General features: G+C 46.0%; 1 protein-coding gene across 1 annotated transcript in view; it reads right to left on the reverse strand.

Moving 5' to 3' along the window:
• LPCAT1 (lysophosphatidylcholine acyltransferase 1) overlaps positions 1–26005 on the reverse strand; it is a 624443-nt gene extending 598438 nt beyond the window's left edge. The window contains 1 exon segment of the mRNA XM_030209843.1: positions 25866–26005. Within this exon segment, the coding sequence (XP_030065703.1) occupies positions 25866–25988 (123 nt within the window). The 5' untranslated portion in view covers positions 25989–26005.
• Between the last annotated feature and the right edge of the window lie 1265 nt (positions 26006–27270).

Here is a 27270-nt window from a genome sequence, read left to right on the forward strand (position 1 = left end):
TCTTGGATGCACCCTTGATGCCATTAGATCCAATCCGGGAGTCCCCCATTTGGCACAAATCTGAAGAAAAACTTCTTCTGCCAGTTCCCATTCCACCGGGTCGATTTGATGTCTGCTGAGGAAATCGGCCTGCATGTTGCTCTGACCTGCTATGTGCGCTGACGTCAGCAGATGCAAGTAGAGCTCGGTCCAGTGGAAAATCTGAGCGGCCTCCGCGGTCAGTGCCCTGCACTGAGTGCCGCCCTGGCGATTGATGTAGGCCACAGGAAGCCCCTACAGAGTCTTGTGGAAGGCCATAAGAGCCTGGAATATCGCTCTCAGTTCCAAGCGATTGATGGACCACCCGCTTCCACGGATGTCCACTGACCCTGAGCATAGCTTCTCTGGCAATGCGCTCCCCAGCCTGAAAGGCTGGCATCCGTGATCACCAGGCACCAAGAAGGAAGCGCAAGCAGCATTCCCTGTCGCAACATCCTGTCAGAGCCACCAATCCAAACTGTGCCGGGCCGCAGGGAGCCACGTTAGCCTGCGCTGGTATACCTGGGAAATCGGAGACCATTGCTGGAGCAGAGCAATCTGCAGCGGCCTCATATGAGCTCTTGCCCAAGGAAACACCTCCATGGTGGCCGCCATCAAACCCCAGGAGCTGGACAAAGTCCCAAGCTCGAGGACGAGGCATCCGCAGGAGCAGACTGACCTGATTCTGAAGCCTGCATTGCCTGTGGTCGGGGAGAAAGACGAACCCCAAGGCCGTGTTGAACCAGACCCCCAAATACTCAAGAGGACTGCGAGGGGTCAGGTGACTTTTGGGTATATTGACCACCCAGCCCAGAGTCTGCAGAACTGTAGCAACTCTGGTTGTGGCAAGGCAGCTTTCGTCTGCCGAATCCGCTCTGATGAGCCAGTCATCGACATAAGGGTGAACTCTGATACCCTCTCACATGAGAAAATCAGCTACCACCACCATCAACCTAGCTGTGGCTAGGCCGAAAGGCAAGGCCCAAAACTGGAAATGCAAACCGGAGAAACCGCTGATGCGGAGGCCAAATAGGAATGCAATATGCTTCTTTGAGGTCCAGAGACATAAGAAACTCTCCAGGCTGTACCGCCGCAATGACGGAACGCAGGGTTTCCATGCAAAAATTTCGCACTCTTAGGGCCTCATTGACTCTGCGTATGTCGAGGATCGGTCTGAAAGACCCGCTTTATCTAGGCACCACGAAATAGAGGAGTAGCGACCGCAGCAGTGTTCAGCAGGAGGCACCGGAATCACCACTTCGAGTTGCAACAAGACTTGCAAGGTCTCCTCTACCATTGCCCATTTGACGGCAGTGCCGCATCAGGACTCCAAAAATGCGTCTCTCACCAGGGCACCGAATTCCAATTGGTAACCTTCTCTGATCAGGTCCAGGACCCACTGATCCTAAGAAATCTTGGTCCACTCCTTGAGGAAGAGGGAAAGACGCCCTCCTACTGCAGGAATCGACAAGTGGACCGGTGTCCCATCATTGTAGAGGACGCCCCTGAACGCCTGGCCAAGGCCCCGGCTGCTGCGGAACATTTGTCCGTGTGAAAGGAGCTCCTCTGCTGAAAACGGGTACATTGAGAAAACCCAGCAGAGTGCCTGGGTGATACCTGCGAGCTTTGCAAAAACGTGGCCTTGAAGAGGAGGGAAAAACAGGACTTTTGGAAGAAGGCCTTGGCCTATCCTCAGGTAACTGCTGGGGCTTAGAGTTCCCTAGCTCTTTAACAATCTTTTCCAATTCCTCTCCAAATAGCAGAAGGCCCCGAAGGGTAACCTCACCAGCTTTTGTTTCAAGGCCATGTCAGCCGCCCAATGCCACAGCCAAAGAAGGCGACAGGCAGAAACCGCCACAGACATCTATTTAGCCAAAGCTCTGAACAGATCATAAAGTGCATCAGCCAAAAAAGACAGAGCAGACTCCATACGCGGGCCAACCTCAGAGAGGGACCCCGCACCATCCTCGGGCTGATCCCTGCCTGCTGTAACCAGGAAAGCAGGCCCGGGCTGCACAGGAACTGCAAATAGCCGCCCATAAGGAAAGGACCGAGATTTCAAAGGACTGCTTCAGCGTGGATTCTAGCCGCCGGTCCTGCATATCCGTCAAAGCAACTCCTCCCTCCACCAGGAGGGTGGTCTTTTTAGTCATGGCCGTGACCAACACATCCACTTTAGGCATCCCAAAAGGGGCCAAGTGATTCTCACACAGAGGGTAAAGCTAGCCCTGGCCACCTTCAAAGGCCCATCAGGGTCAGACCATTGAGCAGAAAAAAGCTCTTGGATGGAGTCATGCACAGGAAAAGCCTGAGAAGGCTTCTTAGTACTAGCCATCCTAGGATTAACAGAGGAGGCATCGCCCTCGGCCGGATCATCAAAAGACAGGCACCTGCAAGGCGTCAGAAATGAGAGCTGGCAGCTCGTCGTCGTGGAAAATCCGAACCGCTTTAGGATCATCCAAGTCCTGTGGCAAACAGGCACCCTCGTCTGGATCATCCGTCCACGAGGGCCTGCCAGATCCCTCAGATTCCCCACAGCCAGATCACGGGGGGGGGGGGGGGGGGAACACCACTCTCAGACAGGGAATTTACCAGTCTACGTTTATCGTCAGTCCAACGCTCGGGGGAAGAAGTAAATCAGCAGCCACCACAGGGCTATCAAACCGGGCGGGAATCCAGTCCGCAACGAAGTGGCAGCCGCCTCCGGCAGAGCTCTTTAATATAAGGTCATGTGCATCAGCAGCACAAATTCCAGGGAGAAAACTCACCCTGGCCCTCCGCCCCCGAATTAGAAGTGGAGCAAGGAGCTCCTCTAGCAGCCTCGGAACGAGGCATCCACCTGCACTCAGACTCCTCCACAACCACGAGGGTCGAGTCATGCAGCGCTTCCAAAATGGCACCCCCTGCCAGTTCCATCGAGCGGGAAGAATCATCGCTCACCATGCCCGTACTAGCACGAGCATCTAAGGAGCACGTACTGCAAAGCCCAGCCGCTGATCTGCGTTTACCACAGCGTGAGCAGCGCTTAACTCCTTCAGCAGCCATCGCCCGACTGGACGGAAATATAGAAATAAAATGGCGTCTTTGCACCAAAACTTACCCCGCACAGGACGCTGTCCGCGGGAACCTCCCCGGAGGAGCTGGGCACCACTCTCACCTCAGAAGATCGAGTCAACGAGCTCCGGTCATGCTGCACAGTACCAGAATCTCTGGAGAAAGCCTCAGAATAGCTACGCTGTACAAGCGCACACTTTTTTTTTTTTTTTACACTGTGAGGAAAGTTGGAGGCAGGCAGCAACAGAGGGACTCCGGGAGGATGGGGGTATGGGGTGAGGCAGGGACAGGGAACAAAACCAAGTATGCCTTCAAAGTGGGAACCACCAGCCACAACACCTGGGGAGGCTGCTGGCAAAGCACAGGAGCCTCCCCAGGCAGAAATCCAGGAGCTGCTAAAGCGACGTCCACACCTGCTGGGAGATAGAGATATACTGAGGCAGAAGGGGCTGGCCGTCCAGAGTCACTGTGTCTTTCAGTGTTCTCTATCACCTGCTGGTAGGCAGATACAACCCATCAGTTAATGGATTCATCTGCTGTTGATGACAAGGAAAGAGGTGGGCTTTAAGTTTGGACTTGAAAACAGTCAAAGATGGGGCTAGACGTACAGGCTGTTAGCAGCTCAAGAGGGAGCTTCTGGAGTGATGAATGACTAAGTGCTGTGTGTACATTGACAACAACTAGCAGATATTGAAGAACTCTGTGCAATACATTCTCAGTCTGGTCCACATTCCAAAGGGTGACCTGTGTGGAGGATGGATTGGTCCTGGCTGTTTGACTGGATAACTGATATGAGTTCATGAGGAAGAAAAATAGTTCAAATACTGGTAATAATTGCAATTGGTCTTATTCTCTGCTGCTGCTGGCTAGTGTTTCTCTGTCCTTATGAGTAAATGCATAGCCAAAGCCACAGTACCACAAATGCATACCTCAGTCCAGTTGAATAATATGATGTTACCAGAACTAACTGCTGATGATTAATTTCAGAGGCTGGCAAAGTTAATGGGTCCATATGTGGTCCATAACTCTCATTAGTGAGTACAGACCAGAGGGAGAAATTGTGCAAATATTCTACCTTAGAATATACTTATTAATGTCGTATAATATTAGGTTAGGATTTTATAATCTAGTAAAATCACAATGTATGACCCCCCACATTTGCTGGATGAACATTACCTCAACTATCTTAAACGTGAATGGCAGGATATTTATAACTCCAATAAATACTTGGTAATCAGATGGTTAAAGGGTGAAGGAGACTATCACAAAGGTATAAACCATTTGTATGCAGACAGTAGCAGACTAACCTACGCACCTGTAATGTATCTTTTTATGTATTCTTTTGATCCTTTGTGTTCAAGATATCCAAATTCAGAACCAACAATCTTCTGCACGAGTCTCTTGATTTTAATTTGCTTTCAGGGCATTCCCTTGGGATGGTATGGGATGCTCTTCAGGCAGTATCTCATCAGTTCTTTATCAAAGTTTCCTATCAGTACAAGCAAGCTACTACTGTGGCAAAAGTGGAGAGTGTGGATTGGAAATCTGGAGAAGTACTATAAGCATACAAGCTCCTTGAGAATGTATCAACTGCTGCAAGAGGCCTGCCTTCACTTAGAGGCTCTTCTTACAGAGAAGTTGGAATATCTATATGCTCGCTTAAATTATCTAGTTATGAGTTTGGCAATAAGGCTACCAAATTTCTGGGCGTTTGCCTCCATAAGTAGAAAGGGAATAGGATTTGATATACTGCCTTTCTTTGGTTACAAAGAGGTTTGCATATTATATACAGGTATTCATTTTGTATTTGGGGCAATGGAGGGTTATGTGACTTGCTCAGAGTCATAAGGAGCTGCAATGGTAATCAAACCCAGTTCTCCTGGTTCTCAGGCCACTGCACTATTAGGCTATGCCTCCACTTCAAGCACGCAGATAGATTTATAACCAAGATTTTTAAAAAGGAAGACAGGACCTTGTTCCACTCAGCTTCCCAAGTCTGGGAAAAATTCCAGTGTTTTTACACTGATCTTTATACTTGTGATAGTCACATTCAACCTGCTGATACTGATGCTTATTTAGATTTGATTGATGTTCTGGCCTTGATGATCACAAAGGGGACTGCTCTAGAAGTACCTATTACCCAAAAGAAAATCTTATGAATAATTAACACCTTGTCATTTGGGAATGACCTTGGGTTGGATGGCTTCTCCGGGGAATTTATAAGACCTTTAGAACTGAGCTCTCCCCTTTTCCGGTGAAGATCCTTAACTTGGTCCGAGAAGGGGAACGCTTACCAGCTCAATGCTTGAGGCTTGGATAACAGTTATTCCTAAGGAAGGAAAGGGTAGAGCTTTCTGTTCTTAATATGGATGTCAAGATATTGGCTAATATCCTAGTGACCTACCTGGCTGATTTTCTGCCAAGTTTGATACAACCAGATCTGGCTGGCTTTGTGCTTAAGCAGCAAGTTTCAAATAATGTAGAGTTAACCTTGTTCATTTTACCCACATGTGTTCGAGTCACAATGTATTTATTGGGCATTGATGCCGAGAAAGCATTTAACCAGGTTCAATGGGCCTATTTGGATAAAGTCTTGCAGAAAAATGGAATAAAGGTTTATTTTAGAGGGTGGGCCTGGGCTCTTTATACTCAAGACTTTTTTTTTTTACCTTGGTAAAGGTACACAGCAGGGTTGTCCCTATCCCCCCCCCCCCCCCCTTCTAATTGCTCTTTCCATAGAATCCTTTGCAGCAGCTATCAGAGCTAACCCTGATATTCGGGGCATGAGAGTGTGTCCTAGACAGTATAAAATAGCCCTTTCTGTTACTAATCCACTGATAAGTATGACTAATCTTATGAGAAATTTCCAGTTATTCTAAGCCAGAGGTTTTCAACCCAGTCCCCGGGGTACACTCAGCCAGTTGGGATTTTTCAGGATATCTCCACTGAATTCAATAAAGGATATCCAAGGGCTGGGATGAAAACCTCTAAGGTCTCGGGGTTCAAGGTAAATATGTCCAAATCTGAAGGAGTTTAATAACTTGGATCCACAGCTGTTGAGCTCTTTGAAGGGGTGAACAAACATGTGGCTAAAGATGAGTCAGTCGATATTGTGTATCTGGATTTTCAAAACGCATTTGACAAAGTACCTCATGAAAGACTCCAGAGGTAATTGGAGAGTCATGGGATAGGAGGTAAGTAAAATTATGTTCTTGCCTGATAATTTTTTTTTCCTTTAATCATACCAGACCAGACTAATGGGTTGTGTACATCTACCAGCGCAAGGAGACAGAGAAAATAGTTCCAAGTAAACCGCCCCTTAAGGGTATCGTGCAGCCTGCCTTCCCTCACAGTAAAGTAAGCGGGAGGGAATGGTCCATACTGAGCTTGCCCAAGCACATAGAGATCTACCTCTGAATCCGAACAGGAGTCATACAGAGCTGGCACAACAAGCGGCAGGAGATTGAATAGAGAAGATGAAGTAGGCAGTGCTGTAGGACATCCCACCGTATTGAAGCGTCATGGAACAGCCAGGGATACCTAAAGGAAACAACACTCTGACAGACTATAGCCAGGGAGGGTATCTGGACTGGTCTGGTATGATTAAAGAAAATTATCAGGTAAGAACATAAGGACCTTGTCATCTATACCAGACCAGTCCAGACTAATGGGATGTAGCAAAGCAGTTTCCCAAAGAGGGAGGGAGGGAGAAAAGAAGAATGCAGAAGGTTGAAAAATCAACAAAGCTATACACACAGCAAAAAACTGATCAGTAGAAAAGGATTCGAATATCTGAACCACCAGGCTACCATATGGAACAGAGTTAGACACTAGAAAAGGAACTGAAGCCGTAGGACGTAAAACAAACATCCTGAGCAAAAGAAAAATTACGTACCCCTGTCCAGAGGGTAGTAAAAGAAGCAGCAAAAGATACTCATGCCAAAGGACCCCCTTGGAAGGAAGGCAACAGTTATATCCAAACAACAAGAAGAACTGTCTCTCCTAGACCAAGATCCAATTCTCCGAACCCTGGCAGGACAAAGACTAACTCCCAAACCTGCCGGTCTGCCTTGAGTCCAAGAAGTGACCCTAACAAATACTAGGAGTACGCAACCCCAAATAGTGCGCCACACTTCATAGAAGAAAGGAAGCAAGGCCCAGTAACCACCCAGACCCACGCCTAGTGAGAGAATCAAACTCCACAGAATAAGAGACCTCCAGAGTCGAGAAAACCAACTAACTGGAGCGCTACTCTCTCCAGGAGAACAATGAAGAAAAGGGCAGCAGCATACCAGGGTACAACCATAGAAAGAGTACTCCTCAACCAGCTCGCTCTGGACTTAGGGATGAAAGAACAGAGCCAAGAGAACAAAAGGAGACAAAAAGAGAGAGTCGAGAGCCACACTGTGGAGAAAAGACCCCCAAGGTGCCAAGCAGCCACAAAAGGAGCAGAGACGAATTCAAACTCCAGCAATGGAGAAGCTTCTTGCCAGACACCAAGAGGCTATGGCAAGAAAAGGTGCCACAGGAATGGTAGCTAACAGGAGACAAGACAGCCTTGTCTAGCAATCTAAACTGCGGTATGCTACAGATGCTGAGAAGTTACTGTATCCAACCCGCAGAAAAGAGCTGGGGTTGACCGACAAGGTGAAACAGTGCTCAACAGGCAAAGGTGAAAATACGCTCCACAGTCAGAGACTGAACTGTGCTCAAGGGACAGAAACAAAGCTGTGCTCATCAGGCAGAGTAGGATCCATGCTCAACGAGAACAAACGGATTGCACTCAAACCACACAAACTGAGCCACACACCACTGGCAGAGAAAGAGTTGCACACCTCTGGCAAAGATAGAAATGCACTGAACAAGCAGAAAAGAAGCTGAGAGTGACAGAGGATGAGCAGTGCCCCACTAAAGAGCTGGATGTTAGAGGTAACTGCAGAACTGAAGCTGCGGTAGTGATGGAACTGTGTATAAAACGCCGGCAAGGCGCAGCGCTCCGGACGCCAACATGAAGCTATGCTTCCTACGCAGACATGAAGCTTGCAGTCACAGAGCTGTGCTCCACATACCACCCTGGAACTGCACCCAATCTGCAGAGAAGAGTTGTGCTAAACACACAGAGATGGAGCTACACTCAACAGGCAGTGGAGTTGCGCTCTGCACACAGACAGGGAGCTGCGTTCCATATGCAAAGAGAGAGCTGCATGCCACACACAGACAAGGAGCTGCGTTCCACAAGCAGACACAGAGCCGTGTTCTACACGCAGATACAGGACTGCGCCCCACACGGAGACCTGCAGAGAAAGAACTATACTCAACATGTGACAATGAAGCTGCGTTCAACATGCAGAGATAAAAGGTTGCAGAATAAGCAGCAAAGGAACTTCACTCTACATACAGCGATGGAGTTGCGCTCAACGTGCAGCGATGGAGCTGTGCTCAATATGCAGCTGTGCTCAACAAGCAAAATGCATAGATGGAGCCCCGGGAAACAGCCAGAGAAGAAGGTGCTGCCAGTAGGCCAACAAGAAAGGAGCAAAACTTGTGGAAATGCAGACCTGCGTTGCAATCCCCTGGCCCAGAGGGACTAAACTACAAGAAGAGAAAGCCCAGTGTTCCAAGAGACACTCTCGGCCCCCAAGTGGTCTCTGAGCCACAATGACCGCCCTCCTAGGCAACCGAGACGGAGCAGCAGTCAACGTAGAGAAAGAACTCCCGCCAAGCACCAGAGATCTGGAATCCTCAGACCATAGGGAGCAAAATGCAGCCGTAAGGCAGTGAGAAAGAAACAACTCTCACCAGGCCAGGAACAAAGAGGAAGCTGGCCACTAACACAACACCAAACCGAGGAAAAACCAGCTAAGGGAGAGTCAAACTCCAGACCTAGAACAGAGCCACTTCCCTGCAGAAAAGTAGAGAAAAGCACAGAGCTAAGAGGCGATAATCCAGATGCACAGCAATAGATCTGCTCAGCGGGAAAGAACTGCGCCCTTTACAGAAAAAGGAAGGAGTGCCAAATGTGCCAGGAAAGAGGCACCTAAAACTAGAAAAGGCAAAATCTGTCAGTGCCAGGCTAAAACTCCCACCCAAAAGCAAGGGAAAGCAAGGAAGAGCTGTGGCAAACTAGTCCTAAAAAGGCACATTCCCATAAAGAGACACTTAACTGAGTCCAAGCAAAAGACTGGCAAGAATGTTGCTCCCGAGGGTAATCAGAAGAGGGATTTGAGCTAGCAGTTGCACACCAAGGGCAAATCGGACCCACGCCAGAAGGAAAGTACCCTGCAGACAAACCAAAGCAGACAGGAGGGATTCATGGGGACGAGAGAACCAGAACCTCCCTAAGGAAGGGAGGAAAAACTGCTGCCAAAACAGAGAGTAGGGTTAAATGGTCAGTATACTCAATGGAGAAGGGTAGTTTGTAGGGTTCCCCAGGAGTCTGTGCTGGGACCGCTGCTTTTTAACATATTTATAAATGACCTAGAGATGGGAATAACTCGTGAGGTAATTAAGTTTGCTGAAGACACAAAGTTATTCAAAGTCATTAAATCGCGGGAGGATTGTGAAAAATTACAAGAGGACCTTATGAGACTGAGCGTCTAAATGGCAGATGACGTTTAATGTGAGCAAGTGCAAAGTGATGCATATGGGAAAGAGAAACCCGAATTATAGCTACATCATGCAAGGTTCCATGTTAGAAGTCACAGACCAAGAAAGGGATGTAGGTGTCGTCGTTGATGATACGTTGAAACCTTCTGCTCAGTGTGCTGCTGCGGCTAAGAAAGCAAATAGAATGTTAAGTATGTTGGTGGAGGTGTGCTTGTGAAGGCCTAGACCAAGCAGTTTCAGTATTGCTAAATATCTAATATCTAAGAATTAGTTTACAGACCATAAGAATTGAAGACTTTTTATTTTCTGTGGATTACAATGATATTAAAGCAAGGCCAGGTGGAGCATGTACCCCACCTCCTCCCTACCTTCCTCTGGCAGGCAATTGAAAGACAATTCATGCCATTCACTGTTTACATAAGTGTTCAATTAGCCTCTGGAAACTTTTAGGATGCAGATCAAAAAGAAGTTCCAGGTGACAAGGGGGCGGGGCTGATAGAGGAGAGAGACAGAAAATCCTGCAATTCAGGACAGGATAGGAAAATGGCATAATTGCAGTAGGGTCTGTGGGAAAGGAATCCTGACTCCTTTGAAGTGATACAGATTGCTTTTATTTGAGGATGTGCTGAAGATGTAACTTTTAAGGAAATGCAATATATATTTTTATGTGGGCAATTGTAAGAAACAAATGGCATATCCTGCATGATGTGCTCCTGAGAACCAGTTCTTTGTACTACAGCCTATATAACTGCCTGGTCTGGAACATGGGGTCAGTCAATGAAAATCTTCCTCAGTCTACCTCAATAGATTAAGGAATATGCGACCATTTCCATGGCCCCCCTTTTCAACATGTTCCAACACTACCCTGCTTCTTATGTGCTACTCCTTTCTATTATTTCTTATTTTTCATGTTCTTGGGTAAGAATAAATGTTGGTAAATGTGAAAAAGCTTCTCTTGTTTTTGGTACTTATCAAGCCGGAGGGTCTAAGAAATCAGTTGGGGAATTTGTGGGGTTGAGGCATTGGGTTTTGGTTCCGAGACCCAGCACCAACAGGCCCAAACAGGTATTTGGAAAGGAATGGAAAACAAAAATGAGGATGTTATAATACCTTTGTATCGCTCCATGGTGCAACCGCACCTCGAATATTGTGTTCAATTCTGGTCGCCGTATCTCAAAAAAGATATCGTGGAATTAGAAAAGGTGCAGAGAAGGGTGACGAAAATGATAAAGGAGATGGGATGACTTCCCTATGAGGAAAGGCTAAAGCGGCTAGGGCTCCTCAGCTTTGAGAAAAGGCGGCTGAGGGGAGATATGATAGAGGTCTATAAAATAATGAGTGGAGTTGAATGGGTAGATGTGAAGCATCTGTTTATGCTTTCCAAAAATAATAGGACTAGGGGGCATGCGATGAAGCTACAATGTAGTAAATTTAAAACAAATCGGAGAAAATGTTTCTTCACTCAACGTGTAATTAAACTCTGGAATTCATTGCCAGAGAATGTGGTAAAGGCGGTTAGCTTAGCGGAGTTTTAAAAAGGTTTGGACAGCTTCCTAAAGGAAAAGTCCATAGACCATTATTAAATGGACTTGGGGAAAATCCACTTTTTCTGGGATAAGCAGTATAAAATGTTTTGTACTTTCTTGGAATCTTGCCAGGTATATGGGACCTGGATTGGCCACTGTTGGAAACAGGATGCTGGGCTTGATGGACCTTTGGTCTTTCCCAGTATGGCAATACTTATGTAGCTCGGGAGGGTCCATAAATCAGGTAACAGGCAAGAGAAAGAAGGAAAAACAAGGTTTTTTTTTTAAACAATCTTCTTCACTAGTGGCAGGAATAATGGGTTACCTCAGAGGCAGAAATTCAGATATACCTATCACCATAGAAGAGAAGAACCCCCAAAGGGGAGACAAGTTACTCCATGCCACAATCAACCATCACCCTGCTAGAAAGAGCCAGGGAAGGTAGGGGAGGGCAGGGAACCAGGGTCACTAGATATCACCCTAGCTGGCAGATGAGAATCTCAGGACCACTGAGTATCATCTAAAACTAGCCCTAACACAACTACCAGCACACCCCTGGCTCCACCATCACCAGAAGAACCTGGGACAGGAGCTACCAGCCAGCAATCCAGAGCAGCTGCACAATCCGTCCACCATCCGCTAGGAGACAGAGAAAACACTGAACATTCCAGGCTGCATGATACCCTTAAGGGGCGGTTTACTTGGAACTATTTTATCTGTCTCCTTCTGCTGGTAGATGGACATAACCCATTTGTCTGGACTGGTCTGGTATAGATGACAAGGAATGTTCTATTGTGGATTAAAAACTGGTTAAAAGATAGGAAACAAAGAGTAGGGTTCAACTGTCAGTATTCTCAATGGAGAAGGGTAGATAGTGGGGATTCCCCAGGGAACTGTACTGGAACCACTGCTTTTAAACATATTTATAAATTATCTAGAGATGGCAATAACTAATGAGGTAAGTAAATTTACTGACGACACAAAGTTATTCAAATTTGTTAAATCGCAAGAGGATTGTAAAAAATTACAAGAGGACCTTACAAGACTGAGTGAATGGGCATCTAAATAGCAGATGATGTTTAATGTGAGCAAGTGCAAAGTGATGCATGTGGGAAAGAGGAACCCGAATTATAGTTATGTAATGCAAGGTTCCACATTAGGAGTCACCGACTGGGAAAAGGATCTAGGTGTGATCGTTGATGATACATTGAAACCCTCTGCTCAGTGGGCGGTGGCCGCTAAGTGTGTTTGGTGTAAAATACCCTTTTTTAGATATTGCAAAATGGTGGTTTTTAAATTGCTTGTACCATTCCAAAGGGAGGTTAACACATGAAAAGAACACTGGTACTATTTGGCATGGGTTTGAAATAGATGGTGCTATAAGAAATCCTATGCCTAGCCTAACACAGTTTGATGTCTTTTCTCTCTTGGTTTTGATTTTTAGATTAGTAAAGTGTAGACTAGGTTGCTTTTGGTACCTTACTTATTCTGTAGGAACTGAAATACTTTTTTTCCAGTTTAAATTTTTTTTATTGACAAACTTAACAATGTAACAGAATTATTCATATACAAATTCTTTTATCTCCCCCTCCTACCCCCTTACCCCATCTCTCCCTCCTCCCCCCCCCCCCCCTCGGAACTGAAATACTTTTGATATTTTTTTAGTAAGCCCCACACTCAAAGTATGTTTATTCTTATCACAGTTCTCTTTCACCATCTCTATTAAATTCTAAACTACTTCTCTCACATACATCACTCAAAATTTCACAACAGTTGCACACATCCTCTCTCTGTCAAGTGCCAATCCCAACTGCCTTAACTGACTATAAACCGGTAGGAGTAGAATCTTCAGACTGTCTACTCCTAGATTTTATGGAAGTCATGAGGTAGCCTGTGCCAGTGCAAGCCCCTCTATTTCTTTATCACTCTTTGCAGCCTTTCCAATCCTTTCCAAAAATAAATAACTTGTCAGGGCTCTGTTGCTTCTTCTCCCATTTTTCTATCATTGCCTTTAAAAGTGAGCATGAATCTATTGAGATTAATTCAAAGATGGTTGTCATACAGCTGGATTTTGCGGAGAACTACACAACCAAAACACAGAATGAAATCCAGTCAGCATATTGGGCAAATAACCAAGTTTTGTTGTTCACTCTCTGTGCCTGGAAGCAGAATCAATGTCATTCACTTGTAATCATATCCGAGCCATGATAAGTATGCAGGTGTTACGTTTCTGGACCTTATCCTGACTCACCTTGTAAAAAAAAGTACATCCTTTTATTGAAGTTGTCATCTTCTCAGATGGCTGTGCTAGCCAGTTAAAGTGAAAAAAAAAATCATCTTCTGTCATCTAACCCACATGGACAGAAATATCAGCTGGAATTTCTTCGCAACCAGTCATGGCAAGAGTGCAGTTGAAGGCACTGGTGGAGAGGTCAAGCATGCTGTGTGTTGTGCAGTCCTTGCTCAGAAGGCTTAAGTTCAGATATCAGTGAATGTTATAAAAATGGTATCTTCTATATGCCAAAAAAAACACAGTTGCTACAGTTCTCAGAACCAAGTCAGCTTCTTTGAAAAAAAAACAGAGTGGAGTCAAAACAATTCCTAGGATGAAATCCATTCACCATGTTCATGCAATTCTGCAAAAAGTAACGTTCTCAGAAGTAGTGTCAGAACACAACTTGCTTGCGAATGAAGTTGTCGATGAGGAAAAGGACATATCTGTTGAAGAGGAAGCTGATTGTTCTGTTGTGACAAGTCCTCAGGTTCTTCCCACATTCCACACTGGGGGTCTGGTCGCTCGTCAAGTATAGCAGAAAAGCCTCAATCAAATACTATCACAGGTATCTGGTCAACATACATAATGATGAAATTCAAGTAAAGTTCTTAAAAAAGAAAAACAAACAGCAAGTTATTTTGCTTTGCCATATAAAGACAACATCAACTGGGTGGCCTTATAAAACACTCTCTCTTTTATCAGAGCCTAATCTGAAAATCCATGGACTGGCCTTTTCTGAAGATTTAAGTGGTTTTTGTGTGGTGTAGACACCAAGACAACAGTAATTTGAGAAATTTTTATCACATAACTTTATCATTAAATAATATTGACTAGTTGTTCATTGAATTTTATTTTGTTTTCTTACAGGGCTGCAAGTCAATTGCAGTTAACTCTGTAATTAATAAATTAATTATTAATCGTGATTTTTAAAAAATGAATCAGCTTGCAGCATCTGCTGCCTCTTCCAAACATCTCTTCTGCTCTCCTCCACTCCCAATCCCTGTCCTTAGCGCGATCCAGCACCAACCCCACCCCCAACCCATGCCAGTCTACCTTAAAGGTAGTCCTTTGTTGGCTCCCAGCACTGTCAGCATTGCAAATGGCTGCCTGCGGCCTGCTCTGAAGCTTTCCCTCTAACCCATCCCGCACAGCAGAAACAGGATGGATATCAGAGGAGAAGGGATGGGCCAGAAGAAAAGCATCGCAGTTGGTCACAGGCAGCATATGTACAATGCTGCCACTGCAGGGGACCAACAGATGACCACCTTTAAGCTAGACCTGAGGGGAGGAGGGGGCATGGGAGTGAACTGCAGGGGCCACCGGTAGAAGCAATGGGTGAGGCGGTGAGCTCCAGCAGCCACAAAAAGAGCTTGGTGTTGCCCACAAACCGAGTCTGTGTCACTACTTATGGAGGGGGGGAGAGAGGGAAAGAAAATGGACCTCAGGAAAGAAAGGTAATGGACCTGGGGGAAGAGCAGAGGGAGGGAAAAAGAGAAAGGGAGAGGAGTTAGATCTGGAAGTGAGGAGGGAGATTATCAGGTCTTTAAGAGAAAGGAGGGAGATGATTTGATATACTGCCTTTCTGTGGTTATAATCAAAGCGGTATACATATTATATACAGGTACTTATTTTGTACCTGGGACAATGGAGGATTAAGTTGCTGTATTTATTTATTTATTTAAAAATTTTATATACCGCACAACCCAAATGTTCTCAGGAGTTCACATAATATACATACATAAAATCAAAATATATTTCACCACACCATCATAACATTAAAACTAACTAAAATATGATCACAAATAATGAACATAAAATCTTGGCTTCAATCTCATCACTCAATCTGCTCGCTTCCAACTTTTCAAATCATATTAACATCCGACCCATACACTTGTATAAAGAGATAGTTCTTCAATTCTCTTTTGAACTGTTTAATCTCTTGTATTTTCCTGAGCCTTAATGGTAAACTGTTCCTCAAGGTAGGGGGCCTGCTACATAAAAAATAGCTGCTCTATATTCATTTAACCCTCCATTGCCCCTGGTACAAAATAAGTACCTGAATATATGTAAACCGCTTTGAATGTAGTTGCAAAAACCTCAGAAAGGCGGTATATCAAGTCCCATTTCCATTCAACCTTATAGCTCAAAATGCAGGAATATCAAAATATATTTTTTGTATAGATCTCAGGATTCTAGAGGGCTGATACACATGTCATTTTGCTGCTAATAATATTTCTGAGACCTTATCTATCAAGATCTTGAAAACTAAAAGCAAGATTTTAATTTTGATATGATGTTCAATAGGTAACTGACGTAAAGATTTCAAAACCAGTATGTTCATATCTGCTAACACTCCCCAAAATTCTAGCAACAGAATTTTGTGAAGCCTGTAATGCCTGCAACTGTGATCTGGGAATACCCAGTAGGAGACTATTACAGTAGTCAAAACATGGTGTTATAAAGCTTTGAACTACTTTGAACACACAGAGCTGCAGTGGGAAATAAATAAATTGTTTTGTGTTAATTGTAATTAACACATTTTAATTATGCAATTAATCATGATTACAAATTTTAATCAAAATGCAGCCCAGTTTTTTTTTTTCAAGGTACTGTAGTTTGGAATATGTAATTCTGTTATCAACTCTGTAAATCTGATACTAGGATAAAACACTTTTCTGCTGTATGGATTAGATAAATTAAATAAGAACATAGTACCCTCAAGTTCTGTTTAGCCTTGCACCAACACAGTTTTGACATCGAAACATCAGTATAAGTAACAAAATCAGAGAATTTTTCATTTTCCTGAAGTCCTACATTGCAGCTAATTCCGTTACTGCCGGTAATTATTTATGAACAAGTAAAAGTTTATACAAAGTTTATTTTACTTATAGGACTTACTAATAGATATTTACAGTACATTGAGGTAGATGCACTAAACGTTTTTCATCGTTAAATGAGCCCTCAGGGAAGTATTTCCTATCCTTTCCATGCACTTAAGCCTATTTTCCGACGACAGTAGCAGCTAACGAAAACGGAATGGAGATGAGCAATTAGTGTGAAAACCCCATTGAAACGACATGCACTAACCTTTCCGATTGCCTTTACGCAGGAAAAAGGCAGGAAAACTAACGAGAGGTCTGGACCTCTCGTTAGGACAGCTCTGTGCCAGGAAAAAGTGTTAAGTGAAAAAATAAACAAACTTTGAGCCAATCCCAGCGCATTAGCAGAGCTAAAAGCGCTGTGATTGGTCCAAAGGACCTCAGAAAACACATAAAAAATAAAAATAAAAAAAGGATCGGGAGGGGGCAAGGGCGCTCATCAGGAGCGTCCTGTATGGACGGCCTTGCCCCCCCCCCCCGCTGCTCCCCACTTTCCGCCGCTCCCCCCACCCCGAAAAAGCAAACTTCTAGAAGCCCCTGCCCCCTCCCCTCCTCACTACTCTCTCACCTCAGCTCCGCCTCCCGACATCCTCCGTCCGTGCCCCGCCCCCTTTTCGGGTCGTCGCCGCCATTCCCCTCCTCCATCGGGCCCCCCTTCCTCTTACCGGGCCCGTGCAGCGCCTCTCTCCTCTGTCCGAAGGCGCTGCACGGGCAAGAAAGCTGAATCAGCTGATGCCTGCCTTCGCCTAGCTTCGATAGAGCGTCTTTCTCCTCCTGGGCCCGCCCCTGTCTGACGTCAGTAACCTACGTAGGTTACTGACGTCAGACAGGGGCGGGCGCAGCAGGAGAAAGACGCGCCATCGCGAAGGCAGGCATCAGCTGATTCAGCTTTCTTCTTGCCCGTGCAGCGCCTTCGGACAGAGGAGAGAGGCGCTGCACGGGCCCGGTAAAAGGAAGGGGGGCCCGATGGAGGAGAGGAATGGCGGCGACGACCCCAAAAGGGGGCGGGGCACGGACGGAGGATGTCGGGAGGCGGAGCTGAGGTGAGAGAGTAGTGAGGAAGGGAGGGGGGCAGGGGCTGCTAGAATTTTGATTTTTCGGGGTGGGGGGAGCGGCAGAAAGTGGGGAGGGGGGGGCAAGGCCGTCTGTACAGGACGCTCCTGATGAGCGCCCTTGCCCCCTCCCGACCCTTTTTTATTATTTTTGTTTTTATTTGGGAGCCATGTGCTTGCGATTTGACTGTGTTTTGACTGTTTGTGGCATGCGCAGAGCAGCTAACATAACGCTTGGCTGCTCTGCGCATGATTTGGGGGCCGATTAACGATGTGTATTGTGATTCTTTGATACATTGTACGTTTCAATACCGATCTCAGCATGTGTGACTTTTTTTTTTGGTGCATTTTTCGTTATTTTAAAATCGTTAGGGACTTTAACGATTTAGATTTTTTTACGTTTGGTTGCTGCATCTGCCTCATTGTTTGGTCTACATATGAACTGCATCAAAGAGCAAATTTTAAAAATCTTGTTCTTGCTGTGTATGAACTGTAATTCCATTACAATGGAATGACCATTCTGCATTTTAGAACAGAATTCACAACGAGAGGACTATTGATCAGGGCCCAGGCACAGAAGGTACCAGATGTGAGGGTCAAAGACATGACCCTGGAGCACTTCTTGAAACCACTGGAAGTATTCTGAGACATGGTCAGAAAAATGGCTGATGTAAAATCAGACATGCAAAAATAAAGAAAACCTAAACGTGCCAAAAAATACTAAGAAATGGAAAAGTTATATCTTATATGATAACTTTCTTTGCTTTAATCCTATCAGACCTGTCCAGGCCAATGGGTTGTGTCCCTCTACCAGAAGATGCAGACAGAGGAAGAAAAGACTCACCTCTTAAAGGTATTATGCAGCACAGAATGTTTATTATTTCGAGTAGACAGGCAATGGTGGCCAATACAGAAACTTCGAGACCAAGTAATTCAATCAGGTAATAAACTTACCAGCTAGTAAGGCATATACTTACTGACATGCACATATTTCACCGAGTCAGGAGATGTGTGACATACAATATGTTAGGAAACACATAAGTAGAATCCATATATCTGAAAAATATAAGACTTCTTTTACACAACTATGCTACTGATTCTCGGTTCGGCAAATAAGAGAAAGCCCATTCAAGTCCTATGGGCTTCCTCTCATTTGCCACTTGGGAATTGCTAGTACAGCTTTGTAAAAGAAGCCCATAGCTTGTAAGCAAAATCAACCAGAGAGATATTCTGGACTAGTCTAATAGGACTAAAGAAAAAAGTTATCAGTAAGACATAATCAGACTTATTTTTGAAAGAGAAAGGCGGCCATATTCCGACCCAAATCGGGAGATGGCCGTCCTTCTCCAATGGGCACCCAAATCGGTATAAATCGAAAGCCGATTTTGGGCGCCCCCAACTGCAGCCCATCGCAGAGACGAACAAAGTTCCTGGGGGTGTGTCGGAAGGGTAGCGAAGGCGGGACAGGGACGTGCTTAACAGATTGCCGCCCTCGACCAATAATCGAAAAAAGAAGGGCGACCGTAGCGAAAATTTGGTCCACTTTTTTTGGACCCTTTTTTTTCACGACCAAGTCCCAAAAAAGTGCCCGAACTGCCCAGATGACCACCAGAGGGAATCGGGTATGACCTCCCCTGACTCCCCCAGTGGTCACCAACCCCCTCCCACCAAAAAAAAAAAAAAACTTTAAAAACTTTTTTTCCCAGCCTGTATGCCACCCTCAAACATCATACCCAGCTCCATCACAGCAGTATGCAGGTCCCTGGAGATGACAAGGAGCTAAAGGTTCCAAAACTGAACATAGTAATATTATTCCACTCAGCAAAATTTCTTTCAGCACCAAGTAAGATTAATAAAGCCTCCTCATCCCTAGCACTGACATCCGTATTTCCAGAGAGCTGTTTAATGATCATTTTTATTTTATTTATTTTATACAGGACATGTAGCCCGCTAATACCAATACAGTTCACTGCTGGTTACAAAATAAGAAACTGAACACAGGTGCAGAATATAATGCAATATACCATAACATATACAAAATAAAATAACTGAATTAAAAGATATCTGATGTTTTGTAATGTTTTGTATTAGTTTTATGTATGAGAGTGTAGTTAGTATGAAATAATGGAGTGAGAATGTGGTAAGCATGAAAGTGTTGGTTCGAATGAAGTTTTTTTAGAAATTTAAAATTTAATGGACAACTTTGTGAATCATTAAGTGTATTTGAATAAAGGTTTATAATTAAATGCAACGGTTGTTTAAGAAAGTGCATATATGCTAATTACAACTATTTGAAGAGAACAAGCCTATATTGGAATACTATATATATATATACTAGTAAAAAAGCCCCGTTTCTGATGCAAATGAAACGGGGAGCTAGCAATGTTTTCTTCTGTGTGCATGTGGGAGTGTGTGTGTCCCTGCCCTCTGGCCTCTCTCCCCTCCCCCCTCTGAGTCCTTCACTGTTACAGAGCCAGCGATTTGATTTCGTGCTCTGCTGTTTTCCTTCACTGATTGTGTTACAGAGAGGGCGGGGCAGACACTCATAGGGAAACCGGATATCTCGCCCCCTTCACACTTCCGGCTGGAGGCTTCATAGAACGTTGGTGTTGCTTTTTATATAGATAAATATAAATACAAAGGAAGCAAAAGACAGACTCTCAGGAGGAGAAAGCTGTCTTTCAGGAGAGGGAGTGGGATCAGAAGGAAGACCCTCAGACTCCTCGTCAGAGAAATATCTGGGATCTTCTTCTTCTTCCCACGAGGCCTCACCCTCGGTGTCAGACACAAGTTCACGGACCTGCGTCTGCAACCGGGCCCGGCTCGACTCCGTGGAGCCACGTCCACGATGGGGGCGTCGAGAGGTAGACTCCCTCGCCCGCATCGGCGAAGCTCCCTCCGCCGACGTAGTCGGAGAGCCCTCCTGGGAGGTGGCCGCAGTCGGCACCGCACGCGGTACCGACGTCGGGGACCTCACCCCGGGCGATGGGCCAGCCGGCGCCACGCTCGACGGTACCGGAGGCGCAAGCACCGCCGGTACCGGAGGGGTAGGGCGCAACAGCTCCCCCAGAATCTCTGGGAGAACGGCCCGGAGGCTCTCGTTCAGAGCGGCTGCAGAGAAAGGCATGGAGGTCGATGCAGGCGTCGACGTCAGTACCTGTTTCCGGGCGTGGAGGCTGTTCCGGGCTGTCCAGAGCGGAGCGCATCGACACCTCCTGAACAGAGGGTGAGCGGGTCCTCTCGGTGCCGATGCCTGCTGGGTGCCGACTCCCTCGGCGACCCAGAGCTCTCGGTGCCGACGCGGGGAGGGGACCGGTGGTCGATGCTTCTTCGACTTCTTCCGAAGCATGTCACCGGAGCTCCCCGGCACCGACGAGGAGGACGTCGAATCCACCCGTCGCTTCCTCGGGGCCGAGACCGAAGAGGGTCGATCTCGGGGGGGCTGTACCGCAGGAGCCCTCAGGGTAGGAGGAGACCCACCCGAGGGCTCACCGCCACCAGCAGGGGAATGGACAGCCCTCACCTGCACTCCACCCGATGCACCACCGTCCGACGACATCAGCAGACGAGGTCCTGGTACCACCGACGTCGATGCAGCTATCCGATGTCTCGGCGCCGATGCAGAGGCCCGATGCCTCGATGCGCTCGATGCAAGGGCGGCCGAGGAAGATGGTCTGGACGCTGACGACGTCGATGCACTCGAAGATCCCGGTGCCGATGCCGACGAAGAGCCCGAGAACAACACGTTCCACTGGGCTAGTCTCGCTACCTGAGTCCGCCTTTGAAGCAGGGAACACAGACTGCAGTTCTGAGGGCGGTGCTCGGCCCCCAGACACTGAAGACACGACGAGTGTCGATCAGTGAGCGAGATAACCCGGGCGCACTGGGTGCACTTCTTGAAGCCGCTGGAAGGCTTCGATGTCATGGGCGGAAAAATCACGCCGGCGAAATCAAAAGCCGAAATGGCGAAAATTGAAGCACCAAAATTTAGAGGGAGAAAAATCTCGACCGAGGCCAAAAGAGGCCTACCCCGACGACGAAAGAAAACTTACCGGGGCAAAAAGCTGGAAGTACAGGGGAGGATTGACACGAAACCCGGTGGAGGGTTTCCGGAGCACTTCCCGACTTTAGAAAAGCTTTTCCGAAGAAAAAAAACACGCTCAAAAAACAATTTGGACGCGCGATGTCAACTTTCCGGGCCCGACACGGCGAAACACGACCGTACCGAGTGCGGACAAAAGAAGACTGGCCGGCTCGAGCCGGTTTCGGGCGGGAAGACGGCCGCGCATGCGCGGTGCGCGCGGGCGCGCGAGGGCTAGCAAAGGACTTTGCTAGTGAAGTTTCCGATTGGAGGGGCTGCCGTGGACGTCACCCATCAGTGAGAACAAGCAGCCTGCTTGTCCTCGGAGAAATGCTAATTACAACTATTTGAAGAGAACAAGCCTATATTGGAATACTATATACAGTGGGGGAAATAAGTATTTGATCCCTTGCTGATTTTGTAAGTTTGCCCACTGACAAAGACATGAGCAGCCCATAATTGAAGGGTAGGTTATTGGTAACAGTGAGAGATAGCACATCACAAATTAAATCCGGAAAATCACATTGTGGAAAGTATATGAATTTATTTGCATTCTGCAGAGGGAAATAAGTATTTGATCCCCCACCAACCAGTAAGAGATCTGGCCCCTACAGACCAGGTAGATGCTCCAAATCAACTCGTTACCTGCATGACAGACAGCTGTCGGCAATGGTCACCTGTATGAAAGACACCTGTCCACAGACTCAGTGAATCAGTCAGACTCTAACCTCTACAAAATGGCCAAGAGCAAGGAGCTGTCTAAGGATGTCAGGGACAAGATCATACACCTGCACAAGGCTGGAATGGGCTACAAAACCATCAGTAAGACGCTGGGCGAGAAGGAGACAGCTGTTGGTGCCATAGTAAGAAAATGGAAGAAGTACAAAATGACTGTCAATCGACAAAGATCTGGGGCTCCACGCAAAATCTCACCTCGTGGGGTATCCTTGATCATGAGGAAGGTTAGAAATCAGCCTACAACTACAAGGGGGGAACTTGTCAATGATCTCAAGGCAGCTGGGACCACTGTCACCACGAAAACCATTGGTAACACATTACGACATAACGGATTGCAATCCTGCAGTGCCCGCAAGGTCCCCCTGCTCCGGAAGGCACATGTGACGGCCCGTCTGAAGTTTGCCAGTGAACACCTGGATGATGCCGAGAGTGATTGGGAGAAGGTGCTGTGGTCAGATGAGACAAAAATTGAGCTCTTTGGCATGAACTCAACTCGCCGTGTTTGGAGGAAGAGAAATGCTGCCTATGACCCAAAGAACACCGTCCCCACTGTCAAGCATGGAGGTGGAAATGTTATGTTTTGGGGGTGTTTCTCTGCTAAGGGCACAGGACTACTTCACCGCATCAATGGGAGAATGGATGGGGCCATGTACCGTACAATTCTGAGTGACAACCTCCTTCCCTCCGCCAGGGCCTTAAAAATGGGTCGTGGCTGGGTCTTCCAGCACGACAATGACCCAAAACATACAGCCAAGGCAACAAAGGAGTGGCTCAGGAAGAAGCACATTAGGGTCATGGAGTGGCCTAGCCAGTCACCAGACCTTAATCCCATTGAAAACTTATGGAGGGAGCTGAAGCTGCGAGTTGCCAAGCGACAGCCCAGAACTCTTAATGATTTAGAGATGATCTGCAAAGAGGAGTGGACCAAAATTCCTCCTGACATGTGTGCAAACCTCATCATCAACTACAGAAGACGTCTGACCGCTGTGCTTGCCAACAAGGGTTTTGCCACCAAGTATTAGGTCTTGTTTGCCAGAGGGATTAAATACTTATTTCCCTCTGCAGAATGCAAATAAATTCATATACTTTCCACAATGTGATTTTCCGGATTTAATTTGTGATGTGCTATCTCTCACTGTTACCAATAACCTACCCTTCAATTATGGGCTGCTCATGTCTTTGTCAGTGGGCAAACTTACAAAATCAGCAAGGGATCAAATACTTATTTCCCCCACTGTATTCAAAGTTGTCAAAACGCATGCGGATTGTGAAAAATTGCAGGAAGACCTTAGGAAACTGGAAGAGTGGGCATCCAAATGGCAGAAGAAATTTAATGTAGATAAATGCAGTGATGCACATTGGGAAGAATAATCTGAATCATAGTTGCCTGATACTAGGGTCCACTTTAGGAATTAGCACTCAAGAAAAAGACCTAGGTGTCATTGCAGATAATACGTCTAGTATGTGGAAGTCACCAAAAAAGCAAACAGAATGCTAGGAATTATTAGGAGAGGAATGAAAAATAAGACCAAAAGCATTATAATGCCTCTGTATCACTCCATGGTGCGATCTCACCTTGAGTATTACGTTCAATTCTGATCGCTGTTTCTCAAAAAAGATATAGCGGAATCAGAAAAGGTTCAAAGAAAAGCGACCAAAATGATAGAGAGGATGGAACTGCTCCCATATGAGGAAAGGCTAAAGAGGTTAGGGCTCTTCAGCTTGGAGAAGAGACAGTTGAGGGGGGATATGATTAAGGTCTACAAAACTGAGACTGCCCATGGGTGGGAAAATGTGGGATATAAATGCTATAAATAAATAAATAAAATCCTGAGTGGTGTGGAGCGTGTGGAGGTGAATCGATTTTTCACTCATTCAAAAAGTACAAAGACCAGGGGACACTCAATGAAATTACATGGAAATACTTTTTAAACAAATAGGCGGAAATATTTTTTCAGTGAAAGAATAAAAGCTCTGTAACTCATTGCCGGAGGATGTGGTAACAGCGGTTAGCGTATTTGGGTTTAAAAAGTCCAGACAAGTTCCTGGAGGAAAGGTCCATAGTATGTAATTGAGATGAACATGGTGGAAGCCACTGCTTGCCATGGGATTGGTAGCATGGAATGGTGCTATTAACTGGGTTTCTGCCGGGTACTTATGACCTGGATTGGCCACTGCTGGAAGCAGGATATTGGACTAGATGGACCCTGCTCTGACCCAGTATGGCTGTTCTTATGTTATGCTCTTAGTGTAACATATATGCAACAACAGGGGGCATGGGGAGGTTCCCATCACTGCAAACTGAAAGGAGTCCACTGAGATAACCTAACAGTCTTTATCATAAAGCCTATAGGGATAGACTTCAAAAATCTGAACAGTGTATATACCCTGGAAGAAAGCCATCAAAAATCATGTCCTTCGACTCAAAAGGTGACTTTAGAACAAGGAGCCCTGGGATGAGACTCAAAAAGGAGGTAGAGTTAAATCCAGGAGTATTTTCAATAAATATTTATTTACAGGAAGAATGGTAGATGCCTGGAACAGCCTGTTATGTGGATTAAAAACAACATAAGTATCTCAGAGAGGAAGGGATTGTGGTACTTGGTATAGATGATTAGACTAAATAAAACATGACGGCACAAAGACCACATATTTCACCCACTTTGAGATGTCCAAGGATACATTAAAACAAACAAACAAAATTAGTCAACAAGGAACAACAATTATATTTGAACTGTAAACTGTACAAGTACAATATAGGGTAAAAGATAAACATAAAAAAAATTTAAGAATTTTATAATATTGTTAACTGGCACTATTAAACTTGAGTTCAGTACAAGAACATAAAAAGCTTCTTACAGCACGACTGAGATCATACTCCAAATACCCTAGTTTAGGAATAAGGGTCATTACTGTAATGGTATGAGCAGCACTAACCCAAATGTGAAATACTAAGCCAACATCCCAAATGTTTGTTATTTTGCTTAACATTAAGATTATCAGTAGTTTTTCTACAGCCATGCGGGGAGTGGAACACCTTTTTGGTTTGATTACAGAGGCGAAACGAACCAATCTCAAGTCCCACAATATGGGGCAAAATATTGGTGGGGCTATGGCTCATTCCGCTGCCTATGCAAGGAAAAAAAAAGGCTTTCTTTATCAGGCCCTACCTCGCCAAACAGCAACAGGACACTGCAAGTCCTTCAGGTTAACAAACCGGTTTTTACCTCCGATTTATTTCTTATATTTTACGACTTTATCCTACTTGCTTAGCCTTGGCCAACCTAACGATGCTCCAAAAACAATAATCGCACACGAACGGTATCAAATGTGTTCCTAGGCAACTATCCTATCTGGTCCAAATTTTAAGCAGTCCCATTATACGTTTGAGGATTTCTCTGTAGGAATCACACAAGCAATGTATAGAAACTGAAGTAAAAAATATATACTTCACTCCAAAATGTAATACTGCTACTATAATACATGGAGAGCCTACACAGAGCTAAAACGAGTCCTTTCCGGCCCTGAAAACAGAGCACTAGGCGCGCCTGCATACAGGGGAACCTTCTCCCTTGGGCGCACCACTGGCTGTTCCCACTCCGCCACGGCTCCTTTTCCGAAAAGCAAGACACTTACTTTCATTTTCTGCAAGGGAGTGAAACGCAACTCATGCACGAAGGGACTTCTGACCAAAGGCTCCAACCCCAGTCCCAGCTTCTGCGCAGCTGATAGCCGCCGGCTCCAGCTCAGCGGCCTCATGGTTGCAAGCTGACTGCTCTGAGAGAACCGAAGAGAGATGCCCAGCACGCGCACGCGCGCCACTGGAGAACGCAAAGCCGGCAAATAACAAAAGGAAAGAGGAGAGGAACGAAACCCGCTCCTTCTTAGCCTAAGGAGTGATATGATGCAGCCGCTAAACAACGCCACATAAAAAGACAACAGCTCTTCTTTTGTTATCGCCTCGCAGAAACTGTAGGGGTGTGTGAGTGTTTTATATAGATTCGCATAAAGACGTGCACGTACACAATGGTACCACTACAGTAATCAATTTGGCGCACTGAAGCGTCGGCTGTGAGAAAAATTGAGCAAGGAACGGACAAGGAAGCGCCATTGGCGCAAATGGGTATCCTGGAAATGTAGCTGAGGCTCGGCCTCGCGCCCGACAGCGTTATGCACGCGCACAGCCGCACACATGCTCCTCTTCTCTGAGACTCAAGGCTCGAAAACCGTTATTGAAGACCCCCCGTGCAGACTTTTCTCTCTTCGTGAATGGCAGAGCAGAAGCCCGGTTAATTGTCGCGCGATGCATCCATGGGTTGCCAGGAATAAAACAAGTACCGTTACTTACCCAGGCGCCTAGTGCTCCGTTGTTTTTTTTGTTTCCTTAAGCCCAGATTTTAGGGACTGTAAGAAGGAGTTTATTGGGTTAAAATAGATTTAAAGTTCATACATCTTTCCAAAGATAGGGTGGTGCAGCAATGACCATAAGCTTCTGCCATCCTAGGATAGACCAAAGGTCCATCGAGCCCAGTATCCTGTTTCCAACAGTGGCTAATCTAGGGCAAGATCCCAAAACAGTAGAACAGATTTTTACGGACTTTCTTTTAGGAAAGTACCCAAACCTTTTTTAAGCCCTGCAAAGCTAACTGCTTTTTCACTACATTCACTTAGTTTAATTACACATGGAGTGAAGTGAAGTAGTAGCTGTCCACTTCTAAAGATAATAAATATAAATATTTAGCTGCAAACTGTGCCAACACATTTCACAGGATCCCAGGGTTGCCAGGTGGAAAATTTTTTCTGCACCCAAACCAGCCCAAAACCCGCCCAAAGTGAAACCCCGCCCCCGACACCCCCACCCCTGCCGTCATCAACCCCGCCCCCGCCATCATCGGCCCCGCCTCTTCCGTCACCGGCTCCCGCCTCCCCCGTCATCGGCCCCGCCCAGAACGTCACTAGCCCCGCCCAAAATGCCACTAGCCCCGCCCCCCGCGGCCCGAAAAACCACTAAAAAACCCGCCGAAAGACCCCAAAACAAGCC

The sequence above is a fragment of the Microcaecilia unicolor genome, chromosome 1 (assembly GCF_901765095.1).
Source record: "Microcaecilia unicolor chromosome 1, aMicUni1.1, whole genome shotgun sequence".
Taxonomy (NCBI): domain Eukaryota; kingdom Metazoa; phylum Chordata; class Amphibia; order Gymnophiona; family Siphonopidae; genus Microcaecilia; species Microcaecilia unicolor.